This window comes from Corvus moneduloides, chromosome 13 (genome assembly GCF_009650955.1).
Source record: "Corvus moneduloides isolate bCorMon1 chromosome 13, bCorMon1.pri, whole genome shotgun sequence".
Classification (NCBI taxonomy): domain Eukaryota; kingdom Metazoa; phylum Chordata; class Aves; order Passeriformes; family Corvidae; genus Corvus; species Corvus moneduloides.
The window spans coordinates 418,698-442,227 of record NC_045488.1 but is presented as its reverse complement, the minus strand read 5'-3'; the positions used below and the strand labels follow the sequence as shown (position 1 = coordinate 442,227).

General features: G+C 37.7%; 1 protein-coding gene across 4 annotated transcripts in view; it reads right to left on the bottom strand.

Annotated features, from left to right (window-relative positions):
- Nucleotides 1-21,651, bottom strand: part of WDR72 (WD repeat domain 72) — a 103,078-nt gene extending 81,427 nt beyond the window's left edge. Inside the window, exons 1-9 of one of the 4 annotated variants that reach the window (XM_032123224.1) lie at nucleotides 21,139-21,651; nucleotides 12,606-12,767; nucleotides 11,482-11,588; nucleotides 8,434-8,512; nucleotides 5,508-5,682; nucleotides 4,928-5,004; nucleotides 3,039-3,158; nucleotides 1,789-1,934; nucleotides 1,332-1,428 (exon numbers count right to left, since the gene is read on the bottom strand). In XM_032123224.1, the coding sequence (XP_031979115.1) occupies nucleotides 1,332-1,428; nucleotides 1,789-1,934; nucleotides 3,039-3,158; nucleotides 4,928-5,004; nucleotides 5,508-5,682; nucleotides 8,434-8,512; nucleotides 11,482-11,588; nucleotides 12,606-12,758 (954 nt within the window). In that variant the 5' untranslated portion in view covers nucleotides 12,759-12,767; nucleotides 21,139-21,651. The remainder of the gene's footprint in view (nucleotides 1-1,331; nucleotides 1,429-1,788; nucleotides 1,935-3,038; nucleotides 3,159-4,927; nucleotides 5,005-5,507; nucleotides 5,683-8,433; nucleotides 8,513-11,481; nucleotides 11,589-12,605; nucleotides 12,768-21,138) is intronic. The other 3 variants (XM_032123223.1, XM_032123222.1, XM_032123221.1) reach the window with 3 other exon arrangements.
- Between the last annotated feature and the right edge of the window lie 1,879 nt (nucleotides 21,652-23,530).

The window sequence follows — 23,530 nt, the reverse complement described above, 5'->3', positions numbered from 1 at the left end:
CTATGCAACAAACATACTTTCTAAGGGCCTACATTTGTCAAGAGAAAGAAAGAACACCACAAAACCTCACAGGTAGATATTTAACAGTGTTTCTAGTCAGCTACAAAAAATGTTTCTGCTGCATATCTTCATAAAACTGCTTAATGAGCTGCTTGAGCTGTCACACAAACACTCAAACTAATGCCATTTCAGGCAGGAATTAAATCCACATCTTCCAACAATTACAACTTCATAAACAGCATTAGCAATCAGACTTAGCAAAAGCACCAGAACCAAAGCCTCACAGAATAATCTATTTGTTTTGATCCATTTTTGGCCCAAGTAAGAAGGCCTACCACATATCCTGCCTCCCATCCCCCAGCTTCCTAATTATAAATTCTACTTTTTAAATCAACTGGGTTTCCTTATTCATTCTTTTGTGGTCACACAAAGCACTACATAGAAAGTGAGTGAAGATGAAGGTTTTCCAACACAGCCCAGTCCATTTGAGATACTTGTCCACACAGTAACTCCAAATCTGAAATTGGTGTGACATGCTCTGCTAAACATGAATTCTTGAAGGAAAGTATAAAGATCACCTACCTTTCCAACTTCCTCTTTTCTTAACATTAGCGACTTCTTCATGCCAAGACCATGGTTCTGAAGAGAGTCACATGTGTCTAATTTTATGCACTGTGGGTACATCAGTCTGCTCACAGTGCAAGAAAGTTCTGCATGTGATTATGCCTCTGAAGGCTGAAGCCAGTATTCCAGATAAGATGCCACATATTCAGACCCCCTCAATTCAGGGTGGATACACATGGGAAGCAATCTATTTATGTGGTTTCATTGACATATGTGTACATTCCTTAATAAAACAAGAACTAAGTAACTTGCTTGCATTTTGCTCCTGGGTTGCCTTTTTTTATTTTGGTTTTATGACAGTGTTTTATTTGTTGGGAGTTTTTATTATTTATTTTTACTAATTTTTACAGATTTGAAAGTAAAGTTTCTAAAAATATTTTAGAACACATCTTTATGCTAGAAAAATATTTCTCTTTTTATCAAAATTAGAAAAAAGAAACACCAGCTACTTCAACAACCAGTCTATCTATACTTGTAGAGGGATTTTTTCCACTGTGAAAAAAACCTAAATATAGCCAAAATCAAAGACAAAATATGCTACGAGCATCTTCAAGTTTGTAAGTAACAATTTTAAAATGAAGGAATAAATATTACTCATGTTTTTAATAGAACAATTAAATCTGTTGATGAATTCATCAATTTTTTGGGGATTATTCAGGTAATTGTGAATGGACAATAAACAGACTTTCAAACCCTTATGAATTTACCTTATTTTCCTTCATACCAGTAAAGCTGAGTAAATGAGGACAAACTGTTTCTTTCAGCACCTTTCCATCAGCAGGGTACATGCTTTTAGAAAGGCCACTGCATAATTAAAAAAAAATTAAAACATACAAGGTTTAGAAAGTAATTTTTTTAGAAAGCAGAACAGTAACATCCAAGATTCACAAGTTAAATTAAAAGTAACCAAATAAGTAATTACAGGAGACTTTTTGAAATAACAGCACCAGCTGCCCAAGTTCTACATGGCTAATCTTATTCCTATGTCCCCTGCTGGGTCAAACAAAGACTGAGGGCTGTCAAACTCAGGGCAAATCTTTGAGTGCCAAAGTGGTTTTGTTCTGGTTTTTGATCATTTGCAACATGCAGAGATTTTCCATAGTAACCCTCCCAAAGTTCATCTTGTACCTGAACTTTTTGTGTGAATTTCCCATCTGAGCCCACCTGTTCAGCAGCTGGTAGATGTAACTGTGGCCATCTTCTGTCCAGATGATAAGTCTGTAAGCTGCCAGCACCTCCCCACCAGCAAAGCACTGACCACTCTTACAGAACTCAGTACAAAGCAAGGAGAAATCACAATAATCATAGACCTAAGTTCAGAAAAACAATAAAATATAAACAAATAGTATTGGGAAATCCATTTTAATCTAAACTGGGTTTGGGCAGTGGATCAGTAAGTAGAACATGAGTTCAACTCTGTAGTTTAACTGCTTTTTTTAGAGCCTAACATGTTTTGATACTAACAAACTACTGCAAAGTCAGGGTCAAACCATACAGCTCAAAGTTAAAGATACTAACAGTTAAAAAAAAAAAAAAAAAAAAAAAAAAAACAAACACACCAAAAAGTAGCATTAGGGTCTTATAGTCTCACTATAGAAATTAATAGAAAACAATGCATGATGGAGATATTTTTCCATGAAAAGCCTATCCATTCTACACATGAAATTTCTCTATAAATGCTTTTGTACAGAATTTAAGTAGCCCAAGAGACATCTCAAGGATAGTCTACAACTACATTGTTCAAAGCTGACCCAGGTGTATGTAAAAATTTTTAACCCAGTCCTGCCCCCACAGAGATGTTTGAGTCAGGTGTACACGTTAAAATAATCCTGAGCGATCAGTGTAAGAGAAATTTTGTAGCACTGGGAAAGAGAAATACAGAATTTTTACAATAAATTTCAGTTTAAATACATCGTATTCTCTACAACTGTTACTATTTTTTTTTTTTTTTTAAGTTATTTTATTACAGCTACACGTAAAAGCAATATAGTCTGGGGTCCTTAGCTGGCTTCTATCAACAAACAAAGGTCCCTGGCTACTGAAGACTTGCCAACTGTGAGTACTTCTGTCATACTTAAACAGGGTTTTTTAATCTTTGTCTCCCTTTCAAATGCAATGTGGAGGGGACTATAATACCCCCAGTGCTCTAAAACTGTCTAATACTTAAATCCCTGTTCTTTCCAGCCAATTTAGTGTTAAACTTTTAAAGCAGAAATACATTCATAAAAAATAAAAGCTTCATCTCTTTCACACAGTTTAGATAAGCCGAGAAGTGTTGCAGGCATAATTATATCTGACAATGTGTGAAAATTTTCTTTAACCTAAGGAGAAAAACAAATATCTGCATGTAAAAATCATATTAGCTTTCCAAAATTAACAACATTAAAAAGAAAGTGTAATGCTCAGTAATATACCTGCCAGCACATGGAGGACACAACTAGAAGGAGCCTTTCCGTGTAAGTACAAAACCTTACTGCTTGACAATTTATACAGTCCAGAGATTTTGATTCCTTCTCACACACACTTTGTCTCTCCTTTACAGAACAGAGGGAAAAAAAAAAGCTATAAAGTTTGTTTCAGGTATCTGAGCTTTTAGGATGGAAACAATCCACTGAAAATAACTTTCTGTTAAGAGACTTTCAAAATTCAAAGCAACATATACTTGTTAATTAAAAATGACATAGAAAGACAACAGGGTTCACAATTAACATGTAAACAGAAGAATGTAAACATTCAGTGTGGCTCAGACCTTGATCTCACTTAAAGAAATGATAAAGAATGTGGAGAAGGACTAAAGGCAGGCCATAAATAGCATCTGCTGTAATGAGTATCTGCTAAGTATTCTTCAGTCAAAAAATAACTACAACAACCTATAAATTGAGAGCATCAGATTCAGAAAAGCTGATGAATATAATACTTTCCCACTAATTCTTGTTGCAACCAGGACAGTGAGATGTTGGTGTTGCCATGTCTTGTTTGCTCTTAACACCTTTAAAAGTAGTGTAAGAGTAATTAACTTTCTTAGCTTGGTATTGCTAAATGTAAAGACTGTTAAAAACAGTGTATGTATTTTCACACTTTGTGTGTGAAGAGAAGACTTATTAAAGTCATCATGCTCAAAATTATTCTATTGGAGGTATATTTATAAATCATTGATTAAATCACTTAAAACTGATGTTTTCTGTTTTGAAAGATATCAACAGTCTCAAAACCTCTCAGAGAAGGGGTACATATGCTTGGAATCATGGCTATAAAACTGAAAGCCATTTTCTTACAACAACATTCAGCTTCAGTTAGTTCCAAGTAAAGCCAACCATACTTATTAAAATACTCTTCTTTAGAATTTAGCTGGATTGTTACTAACTCTGAGGCAGTCACTCCACAAAAGGCGGCCCCAGGTAGTAAAAAGACTGCACCACACCATATGTTCCTCTGACATCTGTAACCAGTTGTCAGAGTCTTCAATTTTTACAACATGGCAGTGGGGTTTGCTCTAGGAATGTTGAAAAAATGCACCCACCCCAAAACACTGCAGATAAATCAAAAACACTGGGATGGTATCAAACTTTGGACAGGCTCTCCTCAGGGGCCTGATTCCACCCATGAACAAGTAGTGCTGCCCATGCCCTGCAGTTTGTTGAACCAGGCAGTCATGAGTTACCAATGTTCAGAGAAGTCTATTGATATTTTGCCAATCTGTCTCATAGTACTTAGCTGTACTGTTGAAGTCCCTTTGTAAATCTAGCTTTTAGAGTTTAATTAAAATACAAAAATTGCATCCCAATTCTAGCACTTGTTCACGAAAGGTGACAGCTGCTGAGAATATTAACACAAAAAAGAGTAAGTGAGCTTGAAGATAGAAAAACAGGGCACTTGACACAGCAAGAGCCTTTTCCAAGTGAAGACAGCATTGTGAAAAGCAGACTGAGGAAAACAAAACCTAAAGGACCATTTTGAAGAGAGCAACAAGGGTGAAGAGGGAGTACAAAGGCCAATATTGAAGAGCTTTGAGCTTAAAGGACAGAGTGAAGGGGCTCAAAGACTTTATCAGGATAGCAGCAAAGCATTGCAGCTTCAGCATCCTGGAATATGAAAAGACAAGAAGCCTGGCTGAAGGGTAGCACAGTTGTCAAGACAAGAGCTGTCCCATGGCCCAAATTTAAATAACACTATGAAGATGTGTTTTCAAAATTTTGGAACAAAAGTAATACAATCTATTTAAATACACATCCAGAAGATTTAAATTTATTCATATTCTGCTTCAATGTAGCCTTTACTTGAGAACATTAATGTTATCACTGACCTGGATACTATTCAGAGATGAAGATAGGTCCCACACTTTGAGAACTCCAGTTACAGACACTGCAACCAAAGAGTCTTCTGTGTAAAGTTAACAGTGAGATAGTCAACTTGAAGCCAAGTTCAAACAGCACCTACCTACTCAGCACTAAAACAAGGATTCTGTAGGACACTGCTTAGATGAAATCTCAGTTTTACACAAAAAAGTAAATAAATGATACACAGAAATGCAAAACATGTCAGCAAACAGTAAGTAGTATATTAACAGAAGGCGTAACTGTGGAATTGTGGCTTTAATTTCTCTGATATTACAAAACTTATTTATACTTAAATCCAAGAAATTAGCTGCTTACATGCAGTAGAGAAGGTGTTTTGTTTTTCTCTAAAAAACATATTAAATAAAGCATGACCAATATTAGGAGCCTTAAAAACACCTCTTGTGCTATTAATGAAACATTAACATCTTCTACGTAACAGCTCTGTGAAACACGATTGGATATTAAATCAGGTAGTATGATACCACCTATACAGAAATATTTTATCACAATTTTATTTGCCTACATAAATATATTTAAAACATATACCTTGAATTCTTGCTGAGTGTACAATACACATACAATTTATCCAATCAGAAGACTGAGATGATGATAAAGTGTGAAGAACACCCAAAGTTTTAGCATCAACAATAAGAACATCTTGATATTCTCCGCAACAAAGAAGCCAGCCTTCACCTGTCATTCGGAATGAGCAATGGTAATACTGTCCAAGCAGAAAGCAGAGAGTCAGCACACAGCTACACAAATGGCATGCAGATTTTTCACACTGAACTTCTCATAATCAACATTTTTGTAGCATCAGTAAAAATCTAAGGCATATGTGAAACCATATACAATATTGCCAGTGACACTAGCAAGGAACACAGCTTAGCAAAAGGTGCTTCATACTGAAAGCAGCACCTGTCCTTCCTATACATTAGGATTTTGTATGTTTTGGAAGAAATTCAGGTGTTAATTTTCCCTATAAATTACTAAGGAGTTTGAGACTTGTTTCTCTGAGAGGCCTCTCTCCAAACATTTGATAAAGCTCCAGTCATCAAGGGTTATACAAAAAGGAAAAAACAGGTGAAGATGCAGGATATTCGTAATTAAATTTTTCATAATGAATTTTTGATTACTTTCCAGGAAGGATTTCTACTCCATAAGAGATTCTTCACTGTGACATTAAATGCCCTAATGTTCAGAAGATTCTCTCTGCAATCACATAAAGAAAAAAACAGACATGATAGTAGTGCAGAGTGACTAGGAGGATTTCTTTCGTGCTATGTCTTTTATATGCACAAGGACATCTGCATTCCATCTCTATCTGTATTTGTACACAATTTCTATAAATGCATAAGCAGCCACCTCGAATGGGATTTACATGTAATACTAACCTTAAAATACAGGGAACAATCACGCAGTGGGACAAAAAATATCAGACAACCCAAAAAAACTGCACCTCATTAACAAATTTTCTGTACATTTTTGCTTATATAGTAATTCTCATTTTTTCAGTCAACTAACTGAAGTGTGAAAACAAAAGTAGTATAAATAGCTGGAAATAGGATAAATAGTACTAGAGACATTATGAATAAACAGAGGAGAAGTGCTTGGAATTTGCAATTACTGTTTCCATTAAATTAGGCTCGAAATAGAGGATTTCTATAGTCAGTTATTCCTCTGAGAAAATTCCACACTGGTTAAGATCCACAAATGTTTAAGTGTTGACCCTGGTGTTAAATTTCATTTCAAATGGCAAATATTCAGTTTGCCCTACTTGACATCTGCCATTCATAGCTAAATCATCTACACTGAACAAAAGGAACCTACTGGAGCAGATAGGTTAGTAGTTCAATTAAAACCAAACATTAACTACAGCACAAGCAACTATTCCCCATGGAACAACAAGAAAAAAAACCTACAACAAAACACACACAGAAAACCACTTTATTATAACTATCTGAAGGCTGCATTTTAAGAATAGTTTCCCCTCCTAGCAGTATCTCTTCTTTTTCCTAAGAAAGTTTTCCTGTTAGATGTTCCTATTTTCCTTTAGCTATCTTGCCCAAGGTATTAAAGAAAAATAATTATTTGCCATAATTAGGTTTAGCTCACTTCTTTCTAATAGAGATGAAGCACCTATTTTCTACAAGTATTTGCTATACCTGCTTGAAGGGTAAGAATGAATATTCCACCTCTGATCTCCACAAAAAATGTACAGGTAGTCAGCTAATCAGCTAGGCCAGATTTGCCTACTTCCCTGCAGAACTTGTCTGTAACATCATCTATTAAAATCTAATTAAGCACTAGAACATAGCAGGTCATACTGCACCTCTAATAAATTATAATTTAAGTATTGTTTTGTTTGTGAATATACATCCATTTAAGGAACATATATGCTTTAAACATACACACAAATAAAAGTGTAGAATAATTCTTAATTTATATTTTTATACACACACAAAAAAATTAAGTTAATCTTCCAAATTTTTGTTGGCAATATATCCAAGATTTTTCCTCTTCCCTTTACAATTAACAACTATGTTTGAACTCCTCATAGCAACCAAAGCAGTGTCAGGAAAAATATTTTCTTTTGGAAGCTTCAAAAATTTTGGATTCCAAATTGGCTGTACTTTGTACATGAATTTCCAGATTTCCATCACTTGAAGCCTTAGTTCCACCCTTGACTTCCTCACTGAAGAAAAACAGCATTTTAATTAACACAGGAGCCCGGAGCTTCTTTTCTACTAACACATCCAGAAATAAGGCACACCCCAGAATCAAACCCATATATGTTGGGCCCCTCAATCTTACTGAGGTGTATTTCAAACACTCCCACACTCCAAAATCTACTTTTTTTAACCTGGTTACAGTTTCAACTAGACACCTGAAATTATCTGAAGCAATATTGAAAGTCTCTGAAAATATGGGATTTTTCCTAAAGTTCTGCAATGAATGAGAGCGTATTTTTGACAACAGGGTGAAGAGCAGTCTTTTGGAGGTCAGGAGCTGAGGACCAAAACGGTTCAGAAGTTTAAAAATAAGTCTTTCAGCAGACTGTCTCACAATGTCTGGCTAGATTACTTGTACTTTTAAAATGTCACAAAAAAGCCAACATTAAACTTGAAGCTTCCATGCAGATTTTAATAGAAGACAAGAGCAAAGATTAAGACCAGTTCACTAGGCTACCTGACGCACAAACAGTAAGTTAATCAATGCATTTCAAATATTTACAGCTTAAAAATAATCAGTCTGATTTGATTAAGGAATTCAAAGGAACAGTAAAATCTCAATTATTTTCTTAGAAGAAAAAAAACTGAAAAAGATATAAAAACTACTTATATTCTGACAGGGTTTTTCCTCCTATGTAACAAGCTATACATTCAAAATTGTTTCTGAAAAATATCATGTTAATAAAGCACAACCTTTGTAACCCTTGTAAAGAGATCCCATGAAAAGTTGCTATACTTACATGGATTGCTGTATGCCTATAAGGAAGCTTTGCATGCTCAATGCACTGTCCACTAGTGACATTCCAAACACACATCTCCCTGCCAAAGATAACTTCATATTATTCTCTGTCATTTCCACTCAATTGGCTGGAATAATTTTGTGCCACCAAGTTTTTCTTTAGTGCTGTATTTAAGTGCAGTCTGGTCATTTATAAAGCTTTTTGTTACAGATTGCTGGGTAAGAAAACACAGTCATTAGCAGGGGATGACATACAGTATCTGTTTATTTTTGTTTTGGTAATTACACCCTGCTGCCTTGCAACCACCCTGACTTTAAGACCAACTCTGGTCTACAACAAACTGTAGGTGCACTGCCATTACAGCTCGTCAACATGTCACTGTAACTAGCTGTCACTGGAACTACATCCTCCTGAAAATGATTCATTTCACCGAACTTAAACCACACGTTTCAAAAAGCATTATGCACCTTCTCCCACATCAGACTTCAGTCCTTGAGAGGAACAACTTTTGTTAAGAAGAAACAGTGCCATCATGAGGCTGTTCCCAAAATCTGCTCTCAATACACTCAACCATCTGAGTACCCGTGCAACATTACAGCTACACTTGGGTACATTTAAGATTGTTGTTTGAGAAAAGACACCTTAGCACACCCTCCTTATCTACACGTTATTCAACATGCAGTGGGACTGGAGTACAAGAGACACAATCAAATTAGATGTTGTAAATGAGGTTGTATGAGATGCTATCATAGTCCAGCAACTGAGTGCTAAATTTTGATGCTTTTTAGATTTTATTAAAAAAACAAACATTACTTCCAAAATTGAAACATTCATTTCATCATTTCTGACATTACATTGTAAGACTTCTTCTGTATGAAGACAAAGAACACACTGGGGAGAGTATTTTATTATATCAGAAATGCTATTTAATGATTTACATTTTAATCTACCTGCTTTCCCATTTTATGCTAATCTCAAAATATTATTAATTAATATATTTCAGCTGAGGAATAGCAGCATCAAAGTTGGTAGATCCAAAGTCAGAACTTAAGTGGAAGTTTTACACTGTTTGTTAAATATTTCATGGCAATGATTTTCTCCTTGTTTGTATCAGAACTCTACTGCTTTAGCTACATTACTGTGATACATGTGATACATACAAACATACAAACATGCACAAACGAGGCCATCATTTCAGAATGTAACTTCAGCTTCTGGATGATGTATTCAATTTACTGTGTGTACTAATAAGGAATGAGCAATATCACATTACACAGAGCATATGCCATAGGACAGGTTTATAACTCATAGGACAGCAGTGAGAACTTATGAATCATCAGAGATTCTTTATAGATTCCATATTAGAACTACAAAAATAATGTTCAATGCTCATTCTTCTGGGATTAGTCAGATACAGAAACTCTGAAGATAATCTGGAGTGGAACAGGGAAGAGTATCATAGAATCATCTTCCATATGATTTCTTTCATCCTTACTACAAGGAGATGGAAGCCTGAAAATGGCAGAAGTGAATTATTCACACGCCAGAAAATGCAGTTTGGCAAACGGTCCATCTCCTGAAGACAAGGCTTCCTATTTGTAATTATCTCAACTTCTTGTTGCCACCTTCCAGGGATCAGTGATGGATTCTTTGCCTTTATATAATATAGATGAGAAGTCAGCAGTAATTTGGTAAAACTGAACATTTAAAGGGGTCAGAAAACAATTCAATCCCACCTATACCCATTCCAAACAAGTCTAACGATCCCTTCAGAGCTAGAATCTTTAGGATGTGAACATCTCTGTACGGTATATCTATAACAATATCCTCATCTGTTGCTTAACACTATCCACCCCAGTTTTTTTGGAAATACAGTATCTTTGTTTCCAGTATCATCTGGAAGAAGTACTGCACTACCAGAACTTCAGAACTAGGATGAAAAACAGTTTCAGCTCAGAACCCTTGAGTAGAACTGTAGAAGGGCAATATAATGGTTGTGTGGATTTCACACTCTCACCACACATAAACAGTACTGTTCACCACTACCTGTCCACTGAGGCAGTCCAATCTTTCAAGATTAAGAAGCCTGAAATAGTTTTTTTGCAGGTTATTCCTTTCTAGTATACTCATGATTGAACGAGAGAATCAGGGATCTTAGCAGCTGGAAAGGATAAATAAGCCACTAAGTGAGAAAGCAGGAGCCTTAAGGTGCTGGAAGGTATAGGCTGAAGGACAATTGACAGTAACGCCTACGGAACACCATTTTAAAAGGACCATCCTGTTCACTAGAAAAGACAAACCCAAAAATAAGAGGGGAATATAATTAAGCAGTGAGACAAAATTGCTTAAGAAAGCCCTTAAGAAAGAAAGCCCTTAGCTAGCCCTAACTATTTTCAACAGATGAAATCCTTAACAGAAGGGCTTCAGACCCCAGTTGAAAAGATTACCAAATATTAAGTGTAACCTAGCAGAAACTAGTTTGACTCAAGTGACAGGCTGTGTCATAACAAACATGTAGCAGAAAAGCTGCAAGACCAGGGCCCTCTGAAAGGATATTCTCCAAAACAGCACATCAGATTTAAAGATAGACAAGGAACACACATGCCTTTAATTCAAGGGCAGGCTGTGCTTCCATACATTCCAACTGAGGAAACATAAACCAGATCAGAGTACATTAGTCTCTTTTACCAGTTCAGTTTTTAAGACTGAGTTCAGGAAGGAACAGAGAAAAACACCATGATATTCAAATGCAGTTGAACTTGCTGATGCCCTCCAATAATGCATTAATTTCCCTTTGAAGAGGTTTAGCTGACCCCTTTTTCTGTCTATAAGTGGATATGTGAATCTGCCAAACCTTTCTGTTGTCCATGGGACGAGCTCTTAGTTGGACTATTGTATACCAACCACGTAGTCACTATCCTAAGCAGTTGCTATCATTTTAGTATCATGGAAGTGGATTGAAACATTTCTGCAAATGCATCATCTGACCTACATTTGACATACATTTCATGATTTAGGAAATGAACAATGAAATATTGAGTTACCTACCCATTTTCAGTAGCACTTACTACATATGGCTGTTTCTCAAACTCTCTTGCTTTTGCCAAACAAGTTACAGAAGCAGTATGGCCAAAGAGAATTTCTTTAGATGAAATCTAGGAAAATAACATCATGATTTATCTTAAACAATTTCTGTATAAACTAAGGATATCTAAAACCAAGAGAATATTACTTGCAGATATACATAATTGTTAACCTGCCTTATATTCTTATGTTCTTCAGTCATGTTTCTGGAATGCAGAAAGACATGGATGAATTATGCAGTTTGCATAAAGTTCAGTTTTTGTATTCACTGCATTCATCTTCTGGAGAATGTACAGAACCCCAAATGATATAAAACAGGCAATGTGCAGAGCATCTCTGGCCTTCACCCTACAGCATGCACCAAAAGTGGCAGAGTGAAGTAGAAACTGATAAACCAAAGCTCTTAAGCATGTGTTTCGTATCACAGGTTTAAATAACCTCTCTGATTATCATCACTGCATGCAAAGATCTTAATTGGAAAAGGTAGCCTCATAAAAGTGCAAACTTTCAGGCTGTTTGAGTACAAATGGGGCAACTAAATATAAAAAAAAGGAATAGAACATAGTTCTAGAAACACAGAATAAAAAAACAGGAACTGTTTTGACTCTGCTCCATTCTCAGGAAAATAAATATTAAATCATCAAAGCATTAATTTGCATCCTAATTACATCAAAAATAAAAGTTTCATCTTGCTGCTTCCATCTTGGTAGACAGATTTGGTTTTATTGATACTTTTTCTTTAAATGACAGGTCATGCTCACCAATTGATTTACAATAGAAAAAAACCTTTACAAGATAGGAATCATGTTAATTGTATATATTTACTTGCTGTCATTACTCAGAGCACACAGCCTCAAATTATAATCCACAGGGTATGCTAATCTATGAAAAATTCTCCAAAGTCTGCAAATAACAGGTAGCTTATATAGGCATTTCACTTTCTGCTTCATGAGTTTCCTGTAACAAATACCACACTATCTTTAAAAATTCATCTAAATAAGTGCAAGTCTGGATAATCCTATTGCCAATAATAAAAGCTAAAACTCCAGCCTGTCTATTTGGCGAACTGTAGCACAGCAGACACTAACCTTTAAGTCTGATGAAAGATCCCAGAGACATATTTGTCCTTCTTGGCTTCCTGTAACTATGGTCTGCTGGTCATCTGTAATCATGATAGCAGTGATGCTGTGAGAGGGAGCTGTTTTCCCCCACACGGCCACAGCCGGTACTGATGTCTTCATGGTCAACACCTGAAAACAGAAACAAGTCATGATGATCTTCAGTAAGATTAAACATAAGAAAAAATAACCTAAAAAAAGGGGGAATTTAACGAACATCTGAAGAGGGAAGCCATGAAATATTGCTGTAAGAAGTCGATGAGTCATTGAAACATTGTCTTGCTGTTGCCAACATCAGACTAACACTTTCAGGGACCAGTACTATGAGAATACTGAAACATCAGCAACAAGAGTTCTGTGCTGCCCCACACAGCCTGGCTTAGCTCTGATGGGCCCACCTCTTCTCCCTAAAATTTGGCTGGTGGAGTACACAACGCCTCCCCTGTTCCCTCCAACTAGCAGAGATGGCACAGGAGCAGGGTGTCAATAAAGACTGATTTCTAAGAGGGTAAGGCAACAGAAAGATACTACAGCCAAAAGGAGAGAACTGGTGGTGGGTCAGGAAGGAAGAGTAAAATGAGGCCCAAGATGGCAAAGCAGTATAAACCCAACCATTCTGTGGCATCTTCTAGAGACAAGAACCAGAAAAAAGGTGGCTGCAGAGTTGCAAGCTGAGAAAGCAAGAATGAACAGACTCTCTGTTGCTCAACACGAGGCCCTTGTCCAAAAAATTTATCATCTAATAGATTTGTCCCTACTGCAAAAAATTGATGTAATGGAGTTGTCCATTTGACTGAGGGCAGTTTTGACTCCCACCAGCTGGGCAATGGACAGACAGCTGACAGACTGAGCAATGTCAAAAATGTTTGTATATGTCAACATGTTATTCCCAAGCATCAGTGAACAAGAAGAAACAGACTTTAAGCTGTTTCAGATTCACCATTTTCTAGAGTCATTTAAGTAAAAAAAATGTTTTGATTATTCTTTCCAAAAAGTATTGTATGTCACCTTTTTTTAAATCCAGACAGCAATAATGTGATTGAAGACATACTTCAGAGCAACTGTTTTGCAGCCACTAAGCAAAACTCACCTTTCAGAGAAGGTGTGCTCCTATTTGTCCTGGAGAAAGACGAGACACCAGAGCCCTTTGCATATCCTTGGGAAAGATGTTAAAAATGAAACAAGATGCTACAGTAGTGCAGCTGGGAGGAGTCAGTCAGAAAACATGACAGGAAATCTGAAATTTTGTGAGGAGACACAGGAACTGGGCAAAACAAAATGCACAGCAGCCAGTAACAGTGAGTCAAAGGAAGTAATACAGGAATGATGAGAAATGACATGAAGAGCAGTTCCTGTGATAATTCAAGAAAAGACCACAGGACAGAAATGGAGCACAGAAGCAGCCTTTTAAGTTATGCCTAAAGAAACTGTAACCCAACACAACAGCAGCTGAAAGCAGGGACACAGACAAGAGGTATCTTCATGATGACTACTAAAAGCCTAAAGTGACACAGAACTAAAGGAAAATGAGATGAAGGGCCCAGCTACTGACAAAAAAGGCTGAAAAGACTGGTATGGCAGATTATCGAGGTCCTGCCATACAACCTCAGAATGCTGAGGGGAGAGGAAGAAGAATCTAAGAAAAAATTGAGATAATTAATTTATTAGGCTAAATCCCACTTAGTTTCATTTAAAAGCTCTTTGTGAATATATAAAAATACTAGGATACGTTATTGATCCCAGCATTAGAATCTGACTTTTCTAAAACTTTTTTTTTTTTTTTTCAAATCTCTAGTCATATGAAGTTACTGGTTACACTGAAATCCTTTTCTCTTGCAATTTACGCCCTGAAGAAAAAGCTGTTCTGGACAATCTTTAATGATATGCTTTTAGTTATCAGGTAAGCTAAAAAAGGTTGCCTTTTTCATAGGGTTTATAAAGAGGTGGCTGCCAAAAGGGTTTGATAAGCCAAATCATGCATCTTTAAAATGCATTTGCTTGCATATCATGTAGTCATTTATACTTGTACCATGGGAGTGTTCAATTAGTGTAAAACACCATAAGGAAGCACAATTCAGGTTTGTACTGCATTGAATATTGAATATTAAGTCATAAATTATATTTTCTTACAAGGAAAGCATAGAATCAAGATCAATATTCTTAGCCAAAGACCTACTGCTGAGCAAGTGATGAGTAATAGAGAACTCAAATCAACAGACGTTAAAAAGAAAACAAATTGATAGAACTTGCTAATGTGTAGAAGATCTTGAGATAAACAGAATTGCCCAATCAAAATTTATAAAGAAATAACATTTATTATGCGACCAAAATATCAGTCTCAAAGGTCACGATAGAGAAAAGCAGCCCCAAGCCCGGGGTCGGAGCTGGGTGAGCACGCATAGATCTGATCTCTATGGCACCAGAGCTCCCAAGTTCTGGTTCCTTATACAGTTTTTGGGCAAAGTCCGAATTAATTCTGTTCTTCTCGTAATTTTAGCATATTCATGAAGTTTTCTTGTCCGGAGTTGGGCTGCACAAAGCCTTTCCTGGGTCTGATGAATTGTCCATCCTGGGTGATGAGTAGGCCATTTCTGGGGATGGAAGGGCCATCTCTGATGATGGATGGGCCATCTCTGGTTCCTGGAACAGTTATTTTTAGTTCCCGGAATGTCCGATTCCTTATCGGATGAGATGTAGATATCAGAAGGCGGCGATCAAGTCGTCCCAGTGATAAGATCCAACCCCACCTAGGTGGAATCCCCACCCACTGACCAGATCTGTGAGAGAACTTCCTTTAGTGTTGTGAAATTTTTCTCTCAGCCAGGCTGGCGGAGGGACTTTGAAACTCTGTCTCAACACGGTCTGATTACATTCCAGTTTTATACATAATATAGCACGAATTACATACTTTATTTATAACAATCTGCAGACCTTTTAGTTACTCATGAGTAACATGAATAAAAAACTACTACTACTAACTCTCACTGGTTGCAAGAGAACTAACTTAGACTGAAATGTTACAAGAATGTTTTGTACGTTTTCCTTTATATTATGACTGCAGCCCAAGAGAAGGAAAGCAGAAGGTATATGAATTTTCCTATTAATACAACAGTTCTTAACATTTTTCTTCACATGCTTCTTGGTTAACTTTTATTTTGTCTAACAATACTGAGCTTTATCAAATTTTTTAGTGATACTGATGCCACCTAAAGCAAACTTTTTTGAAACAAAATCAACAGATATTTATCAGACTGTTCCTTTCAAAAAGGTAAAAACTGTTTTCACAAAGTCAAATACTGCCCAAGGCGTATCTGAGCTGCATGTAGCTTATCAGCACTTGTCAAATTCCTCCAGCTCTGCCCACTCAAGCATGTCTGATTTGCAGTGTTAACCCATAATTCAACTTGAAATCATGTTTCTCAGTCCTACTGCCCATTTCTCCCTGCTTACAGCCTAGTAAGCTATTTGTCCTGCCCTTATAACCATACTGCCAAAGAGTGCTCTTTCATTACTGAGAAGTTCCCTGGTTTTAGTTAAAAAACCAGCCCATCTCATCACTAACTTGTTACATCTCTACCATTCTGTCTCTAGTTTCCTGAATACTTTTCACACCAAAACCACACCACGAACCACTGCTAACTTGGAAAATTATCCAAATTTCCACAGCTTCAAGGACTTTGTTTGTACTACTTTAGTAACTTTGGACGATTTGTGTAGTATTAGAGCTTAATTTGGAAAGCTAAGTACACCACCTCTTATTCTACAGGAGCCCCTAGATATTTAAAAGTCTAATCAAAAGCAAGCTTTAAGGAGTCAGAAAGCCGAAGGTCTGACCTTGAATGCCTTACAAAGCACATATTTATGCAAGGTCTTTTCCTCATCACTCAGCTTTTTCAACTAGGACTGGTCACGAACTGAGGAGAATGAAAAAGGTCAGATTATGCCACAAAGAAACAGTGCCATCATAACATATGCTTTCCCCATATATACTAAATATTTCTTTATTTTGCCTCCTCTTCTGACCTTCAAAGAAAATGAAACAATTTTCAGCTTCTCTGTTAGGCTCATCTCAGTCCTTCCAATAACAGCTGTGTAATTACTGCTTAACCTCAGGCACACATCCCTTCCCTGGGATGTGTTTTCTCAAAATAAAAGTTATAACCTTAAAGCCACTGGCCTGGGAACATAAAGGGTTAGAATGGCAGAGTGGCTTAGACCTCAGGAGCATGCACCCACAGAGATCAGAAGTGAAAAATCTGGGTTCTGTTTTGCCCCCACTGAAGACTGCAGCACACATTCCCTATTGGTCCTTGCATTCCCAGTGTTTGCTCAAAAGCCTAAAGGAAGCTTGACTGTATCCTCAACATGTTAAACTATTAGCTACAGTTGTAAGAATGACATTTCTTGATAAAGATAATACATACCCTGATCCTTCAATGAATTCAGATATAGCACTTCATATATATGTATATCAAGGCCCTTAAAATTAGGAGCAGGACTCCCCCCTTAGAACAGTTCACCTTATAAAATGCTGGTTGCAACAAACTTCTTTCTCATCACTATAACCCATAAAAAAACCCTAACAAATACAAATTTATAGTTTATTTATAGAAGGAGAAAGACTTCTTACAAAAAAATATCACTTTCCAGGTAACAGTCAACCTGCCAACACAACATTTTTAAACTTATAGCCATACTTACTTCATGTTTCCTACACATTCCAAGCTGTCAATAGAAGGTCACTTTCTTAAAAGTCCAGTTAAATGTCTGGCAATCAGTGCAGGCACAAAAGAAAACAAAAATGTGCAGAAATTTGCTTACAGTCCTGAAAATATTAAAATATTAGCAGAATTTAGCAGTTTGCATTGGATTCAGTAAGTTCCCCCCATGCACAACCTTGTAGTTGTAGTTCATCCTTGTAGTAAAGGAAGCCTTGGGAAGTAAAATTTAGGCAGAGCCTACATTTTTTCATGACCAGTTCCTACGGTTTTGTGTTTCTAATCTATCCCATTCTCCTGTTCGTGTCTGTTCTTTGGTTTTATCTGACATATTCTCTTAGTTTCTGCATGAGAAAAAGTTCCATCAATATTGGTTTTACTCTTAGTAAAAAGCTAATTATTTTTCTTAAAAGTAGCTTTGCAGTCTACTTTTCTACCAGTCTACTGGTCCATTCTGTACAGCTTTCACAATTTTCTCTATTTTATGATGTAAATGTTGCATTCTCTTTAAGGATGTTGCATACTCTCTCTGGTAATCCAGTTTAAGATGCCATGGGACTTCCCTCAAGACCTACTGGGCTACACCCTAAAGGGCTGGAGTCACTGCTGAGTGATACCCACACCTCCCCGGGGATGGGGATGTTCTGCTCCTGCAGTCCAAGGGAGCAAGGCACTGGGCCAGGAATCGATACAACCCATTTTAACTGGCAAGAAGCACCTGGTAATACCTTGTTTGTATTTCTTGAACGAGTGACACAAGAAACACTTATTTCATTCCACACAATAATTCACCACAATCAGAAGGAGCACAGTAAGGGCAACACCATCTCCCAGCTGCTGATTACATCAAAGGTTTGCAGCACAAATTCAATTTTATGATGTTAATCTCAACCTGCCACTCAGAAATTTTCTCTGAGGGATATGATTTTTTTTCTCTGGATTTCATTTTAAGAATGATTTTCTTCTTCTACAATCAATAAAGATATGTTTTCATCAAAAGACTCTATCTTGGCAGAATTCAATTGGCCATCTCAAAACCTTTTGGTGACACAATATTAATTAAGATAGTTTATGTTGCACCTAAGCTGGAAAATTGGGCAGTGAAAACATAGCAACTCAACATTTGTGCTTTTCACACTGTCATAAGGTACAGTAAAACAATCTTCACTTCCTTGAAGTTCCTGTTTTACCTCATAAACAGTTACATTAAATTAAGCTCCCTAGAAAAATACCACAACATGATTGTTTGCTAAGTAGATAAATCAAAAATGTGTCCAAAAATTTAAATTTTCACTGTCTTCAACTGTCATTAAAGGCTTCAACAACATAGTAGCTGTTTAAACACATTAGACAACAATTAATGCATCTGAGCTAGCAAACTTGGTTTTAAATCACATACCAAGGATATAAGCCAAGTCTAATCAAAAAACAGAACAAAGACCAAAATATATTCTGCAAGTGTGTGTGTAGCCATAAAAGATGTCTCCTCTTAAGGGGAAAAAAAAAAAATCCACTTTTACTGTCTGAAATATGGTTTCTGAATGTCCCGTAACTGCAAGAAAGGGTATGTCCAGAAACTAAGCCCTGCTGAGGCACTATGCAGAGCTACGTGCATGCAAGTTACTTGTCACGCCCAAAGCATCAAGCATAGAAAAAGTATCACCTTAAGTCATCTCCAGTGGAGTTACTCACAGCCAAATGGTGAAATGCTTTGCTGCAGAGTTACCATCAGGTTTTAGGACATTCACACACCAATTCTTAAATGAAAGCACATGTAACAGAAAGGGCCATCAGTTTCTCCAGAATCTAAGCTTTGATTTCTATGAAATTGCATCTTACTTAAAGACAGATTCTGCCCTCAGTTTTATACACACTCAGTCATGCCTGGGTTTATTGAAAGTAACAGCTTTCCATGCAAGACAGTGCTCCATCCTGGTAAAAAGACAGCTCCTTACATTTTCTTAATTATAAATTGGTTTTTGAGCAGAAAAACATTTATCCCCTTTAAAGAGTCAATGATCCCAACGTAATCCCATACGAATCAAATGACCTACTAAAGCAATGTCATCTCCAAGTTTATGGCCTTCAGAACTTGGAAAGGGTAGAGAGTAATCAACTTTGAGTCTGCATCAAAACATCCCACAGACATAAGCAAATTCACTTGTAAACAACAAGAGCTTTGATTGACTTTCATTTTTATGAAATATCACAAATTCTGTAATGAACTAGCCCTAATTACAGAAGTAATTTTTGTTTACACTGTTTTATCACAAAATACAGGAGCTGGTAAAGTCAAGACATGTGAAAGCTAAAACCAAAATTCGCAAGTATCTCAAACTGACAGGCAGGGAATATGAATCAAAGTTTTAAGTCAATAATTTTGTCTTCCTTAAGTGACCTTGAATTCACTTAAGACAAAAAACCCTGTTGATCATAGAAAGGTAATGTTTTTAGTTCAGCTGCACTGTACTCTGCGATGTTTAAACAACAAACAAAGTTGACATCAGATGGTGAAAATAAAAAAACCAGGACATTTCACCAGGCCTTGTTTTTTCAGTTGTCATGTAATACTCATTAATCAGTGGTGTAAGCAATTGCATCATGATGAGGATTTCTAAACTCTGACAAGAAGAACTACTTATTTTTCAATTTTACTCTTTGAATACTCTCAAATAACACATCTCTGCAGTGTTCTTTGCTACAGGGCATGCAGCTGTTTAGTGTAAATAACTCTGATTATTATATACACAGTCTAACCTGCTAAGTAAAAAGACACTGTTTATTATGAAGTGGGATCCAAGTCCAAAACTTATTTAATGCATTGCAATGCATGGATTGGAGTTTTTGTTACAGTGAACTTCAAATTCTAGCACTGAAAAGTTTTTAAACAAGAAAAACCTGGTATTGTCATGTAATAAATCCTACTGACACAAACCTTTTGAGCAGACCCATCTCACCACAACAGCCATTTTTGCAATGAGTAATCCCCAAAAGACCATAGTTCTGTACCAGGGACATCACTAACACGTTAAAATCTCATAATGTATTATTAGGACAACTACTACTATTCCTAGCACCAAGTAGAAAAGTAATCATGATAGAAATGCCCCAAGACTCTAAGTGAGCCATCCTAATTAATTTTTAATTGAGAAAGTCTCAAAAAAACTCCACTCTCTAAACAGAGGTATTTGCAAGAGAAAATGGGACTGCTGTAAAAAAAAAAAAAAAAATTGTACTCTAATGCTTTGCATCTACTCAAGAAGGAATACTCATTAACAAATCATCAAAATAGCGTAAAAGCATTTTCACACTTCAAGGAGCCAATATTTTGCACTCTGTGTTCTCACATTAGTAGTTTTCTCCAATAATAGTTTTCTCCAATAAATCCAGTGAACAGATACATGCCAAGGCAATTGATGGAATCTATGTAATTCACTAAACTACCGTGAAAACAGAAGTATCAGACATTTAACATCAGAGCTGGAACTTACAAAGCTGACGCTAAACATGCAGCGGACAAACAAAACCTCCCAGAAACGAGTGAAATTTGCCCAAGTAAGAAAGAATAAACACAGCCCAGCTAAAAAGGTTTCACACCCACAGAAACAGCTCTGGGGAACGCACTCTTGCCAAACCCGAACTGAGGAAGAGGAGCCTTACGGCCGCACAGGGCATCCCCAGCGGCGCGAGGGGCGACGAGGGGCGGCCGCCCCGGCAGGACAGAGGGGGGACGAGGGGCGGCCGCCCCGGCAGGACAGAGGGGGGACGAGGGGAGCTGCCCTTACCTCCAGCGGCTCTCAGGCACCGCGGGCGCGGAAGGGAAGGGGACGCGGCCGGGACAGGCTTTACCCCGCTCGGGAGCGGCACCCCCGGCGCGGGCCGGATCCAGCCGGCGGGCCCCAGCGGCAGCGCCGCCCCCAGCCCGGCGAGCTCCCGGCGAGCGAATGAGCTCCCGCGGCTGCTCCCTGACCCGGCTGCTCGGGGCGAAATGGTGAGGAGCGAACACGGCCTGGAGAAGAAGTACGTAGGGAACAGCCAGACTGCAGCCTTTCCGCTACCCCACCCGCCCCGCAGCGCTTCCCTCGCGGGGCCGCACCCCGCGTGCCGGGCAGAGGAGTACGGCCCGCCCCTCAAAGCTGCCCCGCTAGACGATGAGGCACGGGAGGCTTCTCGTGTGCCCGCCCTCCCTTAAGTACGGTGAAAACAGGTGCTCTGGCAGCAGGCGGATGGAGCGTGATTTCCCGCAGGCAGCTGTGGCAGTGCGAGGGCCGTCACCAGCGGGCTGCGTGCGCGCCTTTGGCACGAGGGCTGTACATGGGCGAGGAGGCGTCTTGTAAGTTCATGTGTTTCTGTTTGAAAACAATTTATAAACTACACTGAATTAATACCGTAAGAGCGTGAAACGTGATTTATGTTCAGTCTTTTTCTTCTTTGTTCAAAGGCCAGTCCCAGAGAAGCTCAGGTCTGCAGGACATTCTTGCGAGGAGCAGAGGTGAACAGGCTGTGCAATGCACAGGTGAGTTCATCTTAACTGCAGAACTGCTTAGTCACAGTCACATCTAGGGCTGCAAACAAAATCACGAGACTCATTATATACAAAAAATTTTCTATTCTTTCAAATCTTGTCTTCCTACATTTGTTTTCCTAAAATCCACAGGGAGATGGAAGGATGTCAAGAGATTGAACTCTATTGCCTATGGTTTTCCTATTTTAATATAATGAATGTGGTAACTAAAGTATGCAATGTTTTTATTTTGGAATTACTGAATTCAGATTTACACCAAGGATATTTCCCCAAGATATCTGCCTTGATAGAAATAGTAATGTTCTCAAACGTGCTAATGTAATTACAGTCTGCATCAATAGGCTACATTTTACAGGTAAGTGAATGCAATAAATAAAAACAAAAGCATGTAAAGTTTGTAACTTGTTGAAGCATATTTCTTGCAAACTTTTATCTTAGCACTTCTGTAATTTAGATTTCAAAACATTTTTCATACAATAGAATAAAAAACTTTGAGGATGATACTTCTTAAATCACTTCACCATATGAATCGTTTTATGTAGACAAGTTATAAGTCCTGAAAATAGAGCTTTAATGTAAAGGGTGGCATTTGATTAGACTGCATCAGGCCAAGTGTAGAACACTGAAATGTGGTATCTCCGTGAAAAATTACAGAGGTACCTCTTTTCTGGGCTTGCTTATGGAGATTTTAATAATAATAATATTGAAAGCAAAATGAGACTACACAACTCAACTTACTTGAAGAACCTTAATACTATTTTTCTCAGAAAAGGTGAGCACTGGCCCCTTAAAGTCAATAGTGATAACTGGAACCTCAGCAGAAGTTTTTGTAGTCAAAAAATGCTATCAAGAAAGTGATATAATTGTATGAGACCAAGTAACCTAATGGATAAACTAGATATTGCTTGTGCTTTTTGACACTTCATGTGAGTTGCGAATTCTGCCTGTGAACCTAAATAAATTATTTTGACAGCTTCTCCTTAATCATCGATACATGGAGGTTTCCATAACAAAAACTGTCACATACATTTTAGCACAATTTGACACAAAGGGAAGGTCACACCAAAGACCTTAATTGCATCTTATGCTCAGACAGAATCACAAAACTTTGTGGTTTCTCTTTTGTCTTGCAACATTGTATTTGTTGCTTTGGGAAAACAAATTACCCCATAAAAGTAGTACACATTAATACCATATAAATATATTTCATAGCATCCTAGAATGGTTTGGTTTGGAAGGAACCCTAAAGACCATCTAGTTCCAAACCCCTGCCATGGGCAAGGATGCCTTCCTCTAGACCGGGTTGCTCAGAGCCCCTTTCAACTGGGCCTTGAGTCCTTCCGGGGGTGGGGCATCCACAGCTTCTCTGGGCAGCCTCTTCCAGTGCTTTGCCACCTTCAGAGAGCAGAGTTTCTCTCTAATGTCCAATCTAAGCCTTCCCTCGTTCCCCCCTGTTGTACCTACCCTTGTCAAAAGTCCCTCTCCTGCTTCCTTGTAGGCCCCCTTCAGGCAATCAATAGAAGACTTCTCCTGAAAATTGTAGTGTTCACATTCCACTGTTCTTCTAAAAATAATTATTTGGTTCTGAAGACATATTGTATGACTTACAGATGGCACAAGATTTTTAATATGACATTGTTGAAGGTTTGGGA